This window comes from Oncorhynchus mykiss, chromosome 16 (genome assembly GCF_013265735.2).
Source record: "Oncorhynchus mykiss isolate Arlee chromosome 16, USDA_OmykA_1.1, whole genome shotgun sequence".
NCBI lineage: Eukaryota > Metazoa > Chordata > Actinopteri > Salmoniformes > Salmonidae > Oncorhynchus > Oncorhynchus mykiss.
This window is the reverse complement of record NC_048580.1, coordinates 73,025,597-73,040,534: the sequence shown is the minus strand read 5'-3', so window position 1 is coordinate 73,040,534 and position 14,938 is coordinate 73,025,597. Positions and strand designations below refer to the sequence as shown.

At 41.6% G+C, this 14,938-nt stretch overlaps 1 protein-coding gene across 1 annotated transcript; it reads right to left on the bottom strand.

The window, feature by feature from the left end:
- Positions 1 to 8,785: 8,785 nt before the first annotated feature.
- LOC110492601 (glutathione S-transferase Mu 3) lies at positions 8,786 to 13,641 on the bottom strand. Its single transcript, XM_021567028.2, has 8 exons — positions 13,270 to 13,641; positions 12,648 to 12,723; positions 12,495 to 12,559; positions 12,326 to 12,407; positions 12,027 to 12,124; positions 9,751 to 9,846; positions 9,502 to 9,612; positions 8,786 to 9,308 (listed from the first exon to the last, which is right to left on the bottom strand). Exons 1-8 carry the CDS (start codon positions 13,303 to 13,305, stop codon positions 9,213 to 9,215), a joined length of 660 nt encoding a protein of 219 aa, XP_021422703.1. The 5' UTR covers positions 13,306 to 13,641; the 3' UTR covers positions 8,786 to 9,212.
- Between the last annotated feature and the right edge of the window lie 1,297 nt (positions 13,642 to 14,938).

Below are 14,938 nucleotides of genomic sequence, written 5' to 3'. Positions count from 1 at the left end.
TATGGTGTCTCCATATATGTGTGTGTGTATACTGTGCATGTCAACTGATCATAAAATAAAAGTCATTTTATTCGGTTCTAGTTTGGTGTTCTTGGCGCACCCGGATCATTTTCGTCAACATCCGATGAATTGCAGAGCGTCAAATTAAATTACTAAAAATATTTAATTTTCATGAAATCACAAGTGCAATATAGCAGAACACAGTTTAGCTTGTTAATCCACCTGGCGTGTCAGACTTCAAAAAAAGCTTTACAGCAAAAGCTATCCAAGTGTTTTATGTTAGGACATCTCTCTCAGCAGACATTACAAACAGCTAGCAGCAAAATAGATTGGTCAGAAAAGCAATAAAATGAATCGCTTACTTTTGATCTTCGGATGTTTGCACTCACGAGACTCCCAGTTACACAATTAAATGTTCCTTTTGTTCCATAAAGATCATTTTTATATCCAAAATACCTCCATTTGGTTGGTGCGTTTTGTTCAGTAATCCACGGTCACGACGGGGCAGACACAAATTCCAAATAGTATCCGTAAAGTTCGTAGAAACATGTCAAACGTGTTTTTATAATCGATCCTCAGGTTGATTTTACAATAAAAAATCTATTTCAACCGGACCGTAGCTTTTTCAATAGGAGAGAGAGAGAAAATGTCTGCTCCAAGCTGTTGCGCATGCAAAACTAGGGACACGCAGCTATGCACTGACGCGATGTGATCATTCTCGCTCATTTTTCAGAATAAAAGCCTGAAACTAAGTCTAAAGACTGTTCACACCATGTGGAAGCTATAGAGAAAGGAATCTGGTTGATATCCCTTTCAATGGAGGTAAGGCATGCAGGAACAGAGGTTTCAGGAAAAACAGTACTTCCTGGTTGGATTTTCCTCAGGTTTTCACCTGCAATATCAGTTCTGTTATACTCACAGACAATATATTGACAGCTTTGGAAACTTTTAGTGTTTCCTAAGCTAATCTGATAATTATATGCATATTCTGGGCCTGCGAAATAGGCAGTTTCATTTTGGTATGTTTTTCATCCCAATATCAAAATACTGCCCCCTACACTCGGTTTAACCACAGATGGAGAATGTTTTCAACATGTACTATGTTATTATTGTGAAATTAATATATTTGATAAGATTTTCGCCTTACTGAATACACCCTACTACTCAGATTGACTTTGACTGTGACGTTTGGATATTTGTGCTTTTTACCTGCCTATTGGTTTGGGGATGCTTTGCCTTAAACATGTATGCCAACAGTGAAATATGAGCAGGTTGATCATGAACCAGCGAATAGGACAAAGGCTATTTTCACAGGTAATAATGGACTTCTTGATTTGACGCATAAGATACTGTAATGTCTGAGGGATAGACCATCAAATAATAGTATGAGCTTTGTAGTGTTTGTTGGCAGTTTTAAGTGAAACGATATGTATTCGTATTTATTATGGATCCCATTTAGTTCCTGCCAAGGCAGCAGCTACTCTTCCTGGGGTTTATTATGGATCCCATTTAGTTCCTGCCAAGGCAGCAGCTACTCTTCCTGGGGTTTATTATGAATCCTCATTAGTTCCTGCCAAGGCAGCAGCTACTCTTCCTGGGGTTTATTATGGATCCCCATTAGTTCCTACCAAGGCAGTTGTCTGATGTTGACGTGACGCCAATACACGTCATCTACCGGGTACAGTAAAAACCCGGATTAATCCGTGAAGAGCACACTTCTCCAGTGGCCATTGAAGAAGAGCATTTTCCCGCTGAAGTCGGTTACGACTCCGGACTGCAGTCAGGCCAATACCCTGGTGAGGACGACGAGCACGCAGATAAACTTCCCTGAAGAGGTTTCTGACGGTTTCATCAGCTTCCAGGTGATTGGTCTCAGACGATCCCGCAAGTGAAGAAGCAGGATGTGGAAGGTCCTGGGCTGGTGTGGTTACACGTGGTATGCGGATGCGAGGCCGGTTTCGACATACTGCTAAATTCCCACAAAAATTTGAGAGAAATAAGCTTTTTTTTGTGCGTTATGAAACATTTCTAGGAGCTTTCATTTTAGCTCATAAAACATGGATCCAACTTTTTTTTTTTTAAACCTGAAATATTCCTTGGATTCATAGGCCTACTATCAATAATGACACTCAATCACTTCACAATTCATACATTACTTCGCTGATGATTTACTTTCTTGTCAACATTATCTAATGTGAACTATTTCACCTTAAACACTTAGTCCTTCACCTATTGTATTGGATTTGAACTGGTGTGTGAACAGAGGAGATGGCAAGTGATTTATAGAGATGGACAAACACATTGGTAGTGATTAACCGGTGTCTGACTGATGCCAAGTGTTTGTGTAACAACTTGTTCCCTCTTGGTTTCCTTTTACTAGTAAGAGTAAGTCATATACTGAATAAAGTCTGGAATTATAATGGTTGTCTCAGCTTTTAATACTGAATACTCGATCACAAGTAAAGGGGAGTGAAAAAGTACCCAAAATAACTTACTTTTGATACTTAAGTATATTCTAGGAATTACATTTACTTTTGATACTTATATATATTTACAACCAAATACTTTTAGACTTTTACTCAAGTAGTATTTTACTTGAGTTGTCACGACTTGTTCGGCCCCTCTCCTTGTTCTGGCGGTGTTCGGTCCCTCTCCTTGTTCGGGCGTTGTTCGGGCGGTGTTCGGTCCCTCTCCTTGTTCGGGCGGTGTTCGGTCCCTCTCCTTGTTCGGGCGGTGTTCGGTCCCTCTCCTTGTTCGGGCGGTGTTCGGTCCCTCTCCTTGTTCGGGCGGTGTTCGGTCCCTCTCCTTGTTCGGGCGGTGTTCGGTCCCTCTCCTTGTTCGGGCGGTGTTCGGTCCCTCTCCTTGTTCGGGCGGTGTTCGGTCCCTCTCCTTGTTCGGGCGTTGTTCGGTCCCTCTCCTTGTTCGGTGGTCGAAGTCACTGGCCTTTTAGCCATCACTGATCCATTTTTCATTTTCCATTGGTTTTGTCTTGTATTCCTTCACACCTGGTTCCAATCCCATCAATGACATGTTGTGTATTTAACCCTCTGTTTCCCCTCATGTCCTTGTCAGAGATTGTTTGTTTGTTATGTGTTGTGCATGTATTGTGTTGGTGTGCGACGGGTTTTGTACACACTATTCTTATTTTGTACATTTTGGTTATTGGAGTTGTATCAGATTTGATTAAACAACTCCGTTTTTACCAAGTTCGTTCTCCTGCGCCTGACTTCCCTGCCACCAACACGCACCTATTACATGAGTAACTTTCTATACTTTATCTCAAGTATGACAATTGGGTACTTTTTCCACCACTGAGTACCAGTCAAAAGTTCGGACACACCTACTCGTTAAAGGGTTTTTCTTTATTTTTTACTGTTTCCTACATTGTTGAATAATAGTGACGACATCAAAACTATGAAATCACACACATGGAATCATGTTGTAATCAAAAAAGTGTAAAACAAGTCCAAATGTATTTTATACTTGAGATTCTTCAAAGTAGCCACCCTTTGACTTGATGACAGCTTTGCACACTCTTGGCATTCTCTCAACCAGGTTCATGAGGTAGTCACCTGGAATGCATTTCAATCAGCAGGTGTGCCTTGTTAAAATGTAATTTGTGGAATTTCTTTCTTTAATGTGTTTGAGCCAATCAGTTGTGTTGTGACAACGTAGGGGTGGTAAACAGAAGATAGCCCTATTTGGTTAAAGACCAAGTCCATATTATGGCAAGAACAGCTCAAATAAGGAAAGAGAAATGACAGTCAATCATTACTTTAAGACATGAAGGTCAGTTAATCTGGAAAATGTCAAGAACTTTGAAAGTTTCTTCAAGTGCAATCACAAAAAACCATCAAGCGCTATGATGAATCTGGCTCTCATGAGGACCGCCACAGGAAAGGAAGATCCAGAGTTCCCTCTACTGCAGAGGATAAGTTCATTAGAGTTACCAGCCTCAGAAATTGCAGCCAAAATAAATGATTCAGAGTTCAAGTAACAGACACATCTCAACATCAACTGTTCAGTGGAGACTGTGAATCAGGCCTTCATGGTTGAATTGCTGCAACGAAACCACTACTAAAGGACACCAATAATATGAGACTTGCTTGGGCCAAGAAACTCAAGTAATGGACATTAGAGCAGTGGAAATCTGTCCTTTGGTCTGAATCTGCGATTTTTGATCCAACCGCCATGTCTTTGTGATACACAGAGTAGGTGAAAGGATGACCTCTGCATGTGTTTCCCACCGTGAAGCATGGAGGAGGAGGAGGAGGAGGTGTGATGATGTGGGGGTGCTTTTCTGGTGAACACTGTTGGTGATTTATTTAGAATTCAAGGCACACTTAACCAGCATAGCTACCACAGCATTCTGCAGCGACACCTCATCCCCTCTGGTTTGTGCTTAGTGGGACTATCATTTGTTGTTCAACAGGACAATGACCCAAAACACCTCCAGGCAGTGTAAAGGGTGGCTACTTTGAAGAATCTAAAATCTAAAATCTAAAATATATTTTGATTTGTTTAACACTTTTTTGGTTACTACATGATTCCATTAGTGCTATTTCATAGTTTTTATGTCTTCACTACAATGTAGAAGAAAATAAAAACTTGAATGAGATGGTGTTTCCAAACTTTTGACTGGTACTGTACATAGTTAGAACATGGATTATATTGATATTACATAGTTATAACATGAATTATATTGATATGACATAGTTATAACATTGTAATTATATTGCTATTACATAGTTATAACATTAATTATATTGCTATTACATAGTTATAACATTGTAATTATATAGCTATAATATTGCTATTACATAGTTATAACATTAATTATATTGATATTACATAGTTATAACATTAATTATATAGCTATTACATAGTTATAACATTGTAATTATATAACTATACTATTGATATTACATAGTTATAACATTGTAATTATATAGCTATACTATTGATATTAAATAGTTATAACATTGTAATTATATAACTATTCTATTGCCATTACATATCTACTACATTGTGTTTCTCTGTCTAATTTGCATTGATATTGCATTGTTACTACATTGTTATAGCATTGTTAATCTTCTTTCCTGCCCCAGTAAGGATGCATGTGATCTATGACTTCATGGCCAGGAACCACCAGGAGCTGAGCATTATGAAGAGAGAGGTGGTCCAGGTGGGTTGGGGTTGAACCACCAGGAGCTGAGTATTATGAAGAGAGAGGTGGTCCAGGTGGGTTGGGGTTGAACCCCCAGGAGCTGAGCATTATGAAGAGAGAGGTGGTCCAGGTGGGTTGGGGTTGAACCACCAGGAGCTGAGCATTATGAAGAGAGAGGTGGTCCAGGTGGGTTGGGGTTGAACCACCAGGAGCTGAGCATTATGAAGAGAGAGGTGGTCCAGGTGGGTTGGGGTTGAACCACCAGGAGCTGAGCATTATGAAGAGAGAGGTGGTACAGGTGGGTTGGGGTTGAACCACCAGGAGCTGAGCATTATGAAGGGAGAGGTGGTCCAGGTGGGTTGGGGTTGAACCACCAGGAGCTGAGCATTATGAAGAGAGAGGTGGTACAGGTGGGTTGGGGTTGAACCACCAGGAGCTGAGCATTATGAAGAGAGAGGTGGTCCAGGTGGGTTGGGGTTGAAATACCAGGAGCTGAGCATTATGAAGGGAGAGGTGGTACAGGTGGGTTGGGGTTGAACCACCAGGAGCTGAGCATTATGAAGGGAGAGGTGGTCCAGGTGGGTTGGGGTTGAACCACCAGGAGCTGAGCATTATGAAGAGAGAGGTGGTCCAGGTGGGTTGGGGTTGAACCACCAGGAGCTGAGCATTATGAAGAGAGAGGTGGTACAGGTGGGTTGGGGTTGAACCACCAGGAGCTGAGCATTATGAAGGGAGAGGTGGTCCAGGTGGGTTGGGGTTGAACCACCAGGAGCTGAGCATTATGAAGAGAGAGGTGGTACAGGTGGGTTGGGGTTGAACCACCAGGAGCTGAGCATTATGAAGAGAGAGGTGGTCCAGGTGGGTTGGGGTTGAAATACCAGGAGCTGAGCATTATGAAGGGAGAGGTGGTACAGGTGGGTTGGGGTTGAACCACCAGGAGCTGAGCATTATGAAGGGAGAGGTGGTACAGGTGGGTTGGGGTTGAACCACCAGGAGCTGAGCATTATGAAGGGAGAGGTGGTCCAGGTGGGTTGGGGTTGAACCACCCGGAGCTGAGCATTATGAAGGGAGAGGTGGTACAGGTGGGTTGGGTTTGAACCACCAGGAGCTGAGCATTATGAAGAGAGAGGTGGTCCAGGTGGGTTGGGGTTGAACCACCAGGAGCTGAGCATTATGAAGAGAGAGGTGGTCCAGGGGAACAGTCATAGCAGTGAATGTCCAATCCAAACCAGAATCAAAACAACAAAATTGATGGGTGGTTTTCAATACTAGAAAAACATGTCAGTGAAAAAAAGTATCTTGTTGACAGACATAGCTGGCCAGAGGACAGTCATCATGTAGGATTAGGTTATGGCTGCTGCAATTAGTGGAAAATAAACTCTTAGTGGTTAATAGAAGAGAAAAAATGCATTATAGTCATGTTTGGTATGTGTATTCAGGTGTAACTGTTGAGCGTGAAAAGCCCAGCAGCATTGCAGTGCTTGACACACCCAAACAGGTTCTCTGGGCATCTACTACCATACCTCGTTCAATGTTTGGTCTTGTCCATTCAACCTCTGAATGGCACACACACAATCCATGTCTCAATGTTTAAAAATCCCTCTTTAGCCTGTCTCCGCTCCTTCATTTACACTGATTGACGTGGATTTTCTAGGAAGGTTTTCCACTAGATGTTGGAACATTGCTGCTATAACAGCCTCCAGTCTTCTGGGAAGGCTTTCCACTAGATGTTGGAACATTGCTGCTATAACAGCCTCCAGTCTTCTGGGAAGGCTTTCCACTAGCTGTTGGAACATTGCTGCTATAACAGCCTCCAGTTTTCTGGGAAGGCTTTCCACTAGATGTTGGAACATTGCTGCGGGGACTTGCTTCCATTCAGCCACAAGAGCATTAGCGAGGTCGGGCACTGATGTTGGGTTGATGAGGCCTGGCTCGCAGTCGGCGTTCATAAGGTGTTCGATGGGGTTGAGGTCAGGGCTCTGTGCAGGCCAATCAATTTATTCCACACTGATCTTGACAAACCCTTTCTCTATGGACCTCGCTTTGTGCACGGGGGCATTGTCATCCTGAAACAGGAAAGGGCCTTCCCCAAAACTGTTGCCACAAGATTGTGAGCACAGAATTGTCTACAATGTCATTGTTTGCTGTAGCGTTAAGATCTCCCTTCACTGGAACTAAGGGGCCTAGCTTGAACCATGAAAAACAGCCCCAGACCATTATTCCCCTTCCACCAAACTTTACAGTTAGTGCTATGTATTCTCCTGGCATCCGCCAAACCCAGATTTGTCCGTCGGACTGCCAAGCAACATCAATAAGGTATCATAGCATTCACCTGGTCAGTCTGTCAATGAAAGGTGTTCCTAATATTGCATGCACCGAGTATGATTTCTTCTTCTTCTTCTTCTAGGTAATGGACAAGTCGGGGGCAGTGGTGGAGAGTCCGTAATGAACGTGGTGAGGAGGGTCATGTTGCCAAGAATGTTCTGGAGACTTCTGGATGGAAGGGAACTCTGGGACGAGGGCTGAGGAGGTGTGATTCCCACCAGTCCAGATCTCCAGACGGTAAAGAATGGCTGGAGTACAAGTCCTTCTCCAAAATGTAAGACATCACATGCACTCTTTTTAACCACACAAGCAAGCAACTGACAAATGAGGGAGCAGTAAGGTATGGCGTTTTCTCCTTGGGAGGACTGCTTACATTGAAACTAGTCTCAAGGAGCAGGGACATGGACTAGAACAAGTCTACAGACCAGAGGTAGAGGAGGACTCCTAAATAACCTGTAATGTTGTCTATTGCTATGGATGACCAGAGATGACATGTTCCGTGCTGAACGGTGCGGTTCGTAGCCTGGCCGTGCTGAACGGTGCGGTTCGTAGCCTGGCCGTGCTGAACGGTGCGGTTCGTAGCCTGGCCGTGCTGAACGGTGCTCTCCTCCTAGGGATGACCAGAGATGAGGACGATGTGTTCAGAAGTGTTCGTTCAGCTGCAGGCCATCAAGTCCCCCATAGCATACAGGCCCACACATAGTAAAACTGTACAACACGGATCGAGCAAGCTACATTTATCTAAGGGTTTGGGTGTGTTTCGGGTCATTTCTACTTCTGACAAATTCAAGATAAACAAAATACATCTGTGAGGGAGATAATGACAGCCTGGTCTTTCCCCCGTCTTCGTTTGCAGCTTGCCAGTGAATCCAACAGCTATGGCCCTTATAATGGTCGTCAGACTGACTCGTCATAAAGAACCAAGAGTCTACGGAGGGAGAACCATTTAAACCTCATAATTTTGTACACTTACACTTATTTTGTCAGTGCAGTCCGTAGAATGGAGTGATGACTAAGCAAAATAAACGGAGTAGCCAAATAGAGAACTACTTTGTTAGTACTCCTAGCCACCTGTGAGCCCATGTTAGAGCATACAGTTTGAGTAATTCTGAATATCCACATTTCCAAGAATCAAATTGACAAGCTTCAAAGTGTCGTCAGTGTTCACACAGTGGTCAGATATGCAACAGTTTCCCTTTTGCACTTGAACGAATGTATTGTACTCATCATCAAAACAATATCCTTTGCATAGTCGGGTAACATTATCCTGAAAATAAAGTGATGACACTGACATTTAATGAAATCATTTTTTATTAACTCAAGGTTCTAATTATCACTTTAAAAACATTTCTGCTTTTAGTTTCCAAAAAAAAAAAACCAAAAAGATACAAAACAAAAATCTTAAGTCAGGACAGTAAATTATTTTAGCCATTCAAACATCTAACATTAGTTGCTCACTCAATTCCAAAGATTATACATTTTCCTCCATGCCAATACTCAACCACAGGCAGCCAGATTCTGATATTTTGCCACTAAAAATAGGATTAAAGAACAGAATTGGGCTGCCTGTGTAAAAACCTTAGAGTAGCTAGTCTATTAAATGGTTAATTCAGCAGACTCCTAGATGTCTTATCGGGTCCCATGACCCCAGTGGGTGCAGAACTAACTCTCCTAATATCTAAAAATCATACGATTTATGTTTTTCCAGTCATTGGTTTCTTTACTCTTTCTTGTTGCCCCACTTGGCCATCTTGTTATTGACAGGAGTCTTTATGAAGAGGCTCGACTTCATGTAGGCTGCAATCTTCTCCAGAGCCTGTTGAGACAGACAATACAGCGTCAAGTCAATGGAGTCAACAACTAAAGTTTAAAGCCGGCGGGTGTCATCTTATTCTGTGTAGATAACATTTTTTATCCTTCAAATTGAAAAGGGAACCCTGTCAGTTACAATGGGCTTTAATAAACAGGGAATCATAATAATCCCCAATATACAAAATGACAATCCTGACCTCGAAGCGGTCTACAAGTTCCTGTAGGTTCTTGAAGTCGTCCAGGCACTTGGAGTCAAACATTATATGTTGATCCAAAAGCTCATACATGATGAAGTCCACAAAGGTGATCTGGTTGAGGGGGAGCAACAGAGCAATTATTTATTCTCCAGAGAGGTGGTGAGTATTTTATCCTGGCCGGCACCATTGGTGCGTTTCGTGTCTCACTACTTAACAGTGCAGTGACTAGCCAATAGAAGTGCATCCTACCTTGTCACCAGCAAACCACTTCCTGGTTCCTAGGAACTCTGAGAATTGCTTCAGTGTTCCGGGCAGTCTCTCTGTGTAGCCTGGCTTCATCTTGTCCTGAGGGAGAATAGAGACGGGGACTTATACTCCAAACGATCTAGGGTCACTCAGTATCAAGATGAGTCTTGGGAAATGAAAATTAGAACATAGGAAGGTATTGTACTGCTATGAAAATTGGGTGAGTAGCACGAGGTCCTTATAGCGGGCTGCAAACCCAGATCACATCGAAACAGCAAAATCCATAATCACGAGAGATCCATAGACGGGTTGGTTGTTTAAACAAAACAGACGTGAGAAACTATGGGGCAAAAAAAAAAAAGACTGGGTTGGTTTAGACTGTTGACCCTTGTCTCAAATACATGGTTACCAGTTGTTGGTTAGCTAGCTAGTGAATTTGCCACAGTAGCATGGACATGAAGTCACTCAAAACAAAACTCTCAAAAAAAGAGCCACAATATCCCACACGGCAGTTTCTTCTCATGCTTGGTGGCCATCCAGAATCACAACACAAACTTCTGCCCCATTTAAGCGTGCGCATTGTCTGTGACGTTGTCAGCTAACTGTTATGGGATTTTTTTAATGAATAATGACTAAATGAGGTGTGTTCATTAGGAAGGGGTTATATGGCATGTACCTAGGAAGAAAGGAATGTATGTGGGGGTCGAAGGAGAACGGAGAATGGCATTAACCGGTTTGAACAGGCCTGGCTGTAAATCTGTTGAGAGAATAGGACAGGGAGAGCCCCTCCAGAGCTCTGGTATCTGGGGGAGCCTGGAACTGTCAGCTGAGTGGTTATAAACTGTGGTGAGACTCAAGAGAAAATCCCTGTGTTGGTGTGTAAGTTAGGATGGTATAAAAGGAATGTATTTGTGTAACAGTATAATTTTTAAACCGTCCCCTCGCCCATACCCGGGCGCGAACCAGGGACCTTCTGCACACATCAACAACTGACGCCTACGAAGCGTCGTTACCCATCGCTCCACAAAAGCCGCGGCCCTTGCAGAGCAAGGGGAACTACTACTTCAAGGTCTCAGAGCAAGTGACGTCACTGATTGAAACGCTATTTAGCGCCCACGCTAACTAAGCTAGCCGTTTCACATCCGTTACACTCACCCCCCTTTTGACCTTCCTCCTTTTTCCGCAGCAACCAGTAATCCGGGTCAACAGCATCAATGTAACAGTACAAGTTTAGACCGTCCCCTCGCCCATACCCGGGCGCGAACTAGGGACCTTCTGCACACATCAACAGTCACCCTCGAAGCATCGTTACCCATCGCTCCACAAAAGCCGCGGCCCTTGCAGAGCAAGGGGAACTACTACTTCAAGGTCTCAGAGCAAGTGACGTCACTGATTGAAACGCTATTTAGCGCCCACGCTAACTAAGCTAGCCGTTTCACATCCGTTACATTTGTGTAAACTGCAGAACTCTCGCAAATAAATCTGGATCTGATCAATTGTGAGCTGGGAATTCTGTCTGTTTTATTGAAGACCAGAACTTCACAACCTCTGGGTATCAGACAGATAAAGATAATTGGAGTTTATGAACATCAATTACAAAAATTACTGAACACTACCCCATCTATATCGTATGCAATATATTTTAATGCCACTCTTGGCATTCTCTCAACCAGCTTCATGATGTAGTCACCTGGAATGCATTTCAATTAACAGGTGTGCCTTGTTAAAAGTTAATTTGTGGAATTTCTTTCCTTCTTAATGCATTTGAGCCAATCAGTTGTGTTGTGACAAGGTAGGTGTGGTCTACAGAAGATAGCCCTATTTGGTAAAAGACCAAGTCCATATTATGTGGTTCCCACCATGAAGCACGGAGGTGTGTGGTTCCCACCATATATATATATATAATATAATATATAAATAATAATAATAATATATATAAATAATATATATATATAAATAAATATATATATAAATAAATAAATATATATAAATAAATAAATAAATATATAAATAAATAAATATATATAAATAAATATAAATAAATAAATAAATAAATAAATAAATATATATATATATATATATATATATAGTCAATGGTAAGTGCAAACTAAAATTCCATAATGATGAAAAGTTTAATTTAGAAAGTGAGTTGAAATAAGTCTTGAGTGATGGGTCAATGTCCAAGGCTGTGACTTACAAAGTCTATTGGTCGCCAATTATCAAGCGAGTATTCGGAATGATATTAAAGAAGCCAGTCGAAGTGTAAGGTTGTCACTTACAAAGTCTGTGTAGCACAGAATCACAAAGCCGTTCCGGAAGTCCATCGCCTGATTCTCAAGAATGTCCACACGAACCTTCTCGTCGTCACTCTCTCCACCTACCAATTTTTTTTTTTTTAATCACAAAAAGACAATATAACATTTATATTCTCAACTAAAAACTTACAGAATAGAGATATGGCAACTCTGTGGTCTTGTCATAGCTTAGCTGTGTGTGTGTGTGTGTAAAGTACTGTGTTGTAGAACTACAGCAATAATGCCACCCTGAATGGCCTGATTGCAGTTTTATCACACAGTACAGAGGTTGTGCTTGCGTGCGATGTATCTCATGATGGCATTGCTCTGGACAATCTTCCTGTCTCCGTCCTCCAGATAGGGCAGCTAGGGGAAAACACAGCAACAGTCACAGGTGGTATGGTAGCAGCGGGTGTGTGTATGTGTTCAGCATATTATACGTAGGCTACTTACGTTGGGGAAGTCCATGCCCAGTTTGTGCTTCTCATCAAACCAGCAACTTTTGTCATAGTTTGGGGCTACAGGAGACAGAAAGTTAGAACTTGAATGTTCTCAACTTTATATTTTCTTCCCTTTAGGAATATTCAACAAATTAAAAAAATGTACCTTCTCCGCAGGTGTAGAATTTGTCCTCATATTTAGTGTCAGTGTACTCCAGGAGCAGACGAATGGGCTGAGCAAGCTATTTAGAAAGAAAAATATGGCACGTAAACTTTTCTGCCAGAGGTCCTCACAAATAAAAGGTGAAATAAAAATAAAATATAATGGATGAGACAGTGCGACTATACTATGAACATTTAAAATAGCAGGTGTGTGTGTGTGTGCTAAATCTAAAATATTTCATATTGACAATCTGATATACTGACGCGTGGCGATTCCGTTTGAACACATTTCAGATTAACTGACAACTTTTTTTCCCCCTCTGGCAAGCAATTTCTAACAAAGTAAACACGTGTTGCAAGTCGGCAATTTATAGTTACATAACACACATTTATCTTCGAGTCTTTGAAATGTATAACACAATAGAAAATGTCTCGATTCAAACAATTAGACTGCATGACAATAATTGTATCCAACTATTATGAACAGTTTGAAATCACGCCCGAATATTGGAAACAAAGTACCGTGACTATAACCTACCACTGCAGGCACACAAATTAATGGGAAACCGCTGTTCATACCAACTGTGCAACTTGCGTGCAGAAAAACAAATAATTGTATTCCTTACCCCGCGAATATCCCAATAAGCCAATTTCATTGCCATGTTGTATCTTTTCACGACAAAGGTAGCACAGACTACAGCACCGAGTTTATTGCAAACACAGACGAACAACGGCGTTAAAATGAGTCGTCTGCAGCAGCCTGTCGAGGCTTTATACGCGAACCTTCACTGTGTGGAATGAGAAAAAAGTACTGCTGTTCTGCCAGCAGCACAAACTATGACGTCACTTTCGTATGGTAATATTAACCTTCAAAAATAAAAGCCCGCATTTCAAAACAAATAAAAACAACAAATAACAAATGTAAATAAGCTTCCAACAATGAAAAAAATACAACGTCGACACTGGTATGTTGAGAATATTGTTCTGTAGAGAGAAAATACACAACAGGGTGTCTACTAAGCAATTAGGAAGGGTGCTGGGTTGCACAGCATGCTGCTGGTTTTTGTATCCCATGTACAGTCTATTACTGTATTTTGAAAGGGGCAGAAAACGAAGTGCTGCTGGATATGTACAACACAGTCCCCCTCCAAAACTACACATATTTGGTTAGTAGAGACCCTACTGAGTCTTTCCCACCCCACTTTAGCTGAGACAGATAGAAATAACAGTTTTCTCTCTACAAGCCAATAACCATCCCAAATGTATTGGTGGAGTAAGGACTCACCAGTACTCTGTATTAAACCCCGTTGCCCAGCAAAAGAGACACATTTAAGTTCTGCAGACTATTGAGTCATTCCAATTTGATATATTTTGCATTTTATTAAAAGTGTATTTCTTTAAATATAGCCTACACAATAGCTTTCAACATTCCAGTATTTTCTGAGGTGGTTACAATGCTGTGAAAAACAGTTGTCATGGACTACTACTAAATAGATATTCCCGAAGTTTAGCATGTCTTTGCAGGGGGACTCTTATTTTGAGAAGAAAAATCCGCGATGCTACCAGCATAATATTCTGCTGCTAGGAGAACGTTAATCGAAAGGTTCATGTAGGCAGCCTACCGTTACTCCTTAAGGTTCAAGGACCTTGTATGTTATTTTCAGAGGTAGACTGGCTCTGGCAGCCAAAACAGCTAAATACTCCATCTAAACGTGAATCCATTCTCAATTGTGATACGATTCTAGAAACATAAAGCCCTTTACTTTCCTATCACATCAAAAATAATAATAATAAAAGCTAGATATACACTTACTGTACACTGTTTTAACCTGCTTTATCACAGTTGCAGAAGACAGTGTTTTTCAGTGACATCACATTTCTGGCGGCCATTCTTCCATTCCACACAGACACACAGTTCCCTCTGTCTTCCATCTGTCTTCCACAAGCATTCACTGTAACATTGAGATATGGCATTGTGGGAACACTAACCCAAACCCTATAAAGCTGTGTATCAATTGAAAATGTTTTCTCGCTAATATCGAAGATAAGGTCCTTATGCTGCATGTTATAATGTCCAGACCGAGCACCGGGGCTTTAAACAAAACTCCCCCATTCCCGAAGACACCTTCGTCCAAATGACTCTTATGTGTTTTTAATTTAATTGAATTTCACCTTTATTTTACCAGATAGGCTAGTTGAGAACACGTTCTCATTTGTAACTGCGACCTGGCCAAGATAAAGCAAGGCAGTTCGACACATACAACAACACAGAGTTACACATGGAATAAACAAACA

Bases quoted from the DNA above. Each gene is read 5' to 3' on its own strand.
- LOC110492601 (XM_021567028.2), bottom strand. From the start codon at position 13,305: ATGGCAATGAAATTGGCTTATTGGGATATTCGCGGG. The intron at 12,125-12,325 runs GTACTGTGTGAT...AAAAATTGGTAG, and splicing joins CGCACGCAAGCACAACCTCT to GTGGAGAGAGTGACGACGAG. The intron at 9,309-9,501 runs GTCAGGATTGTC...CTGTCTCAACAG, and splicing joins AACTTGTAGACCGCTTCGAG to GCTCTGGAGAAGATTGCAGC.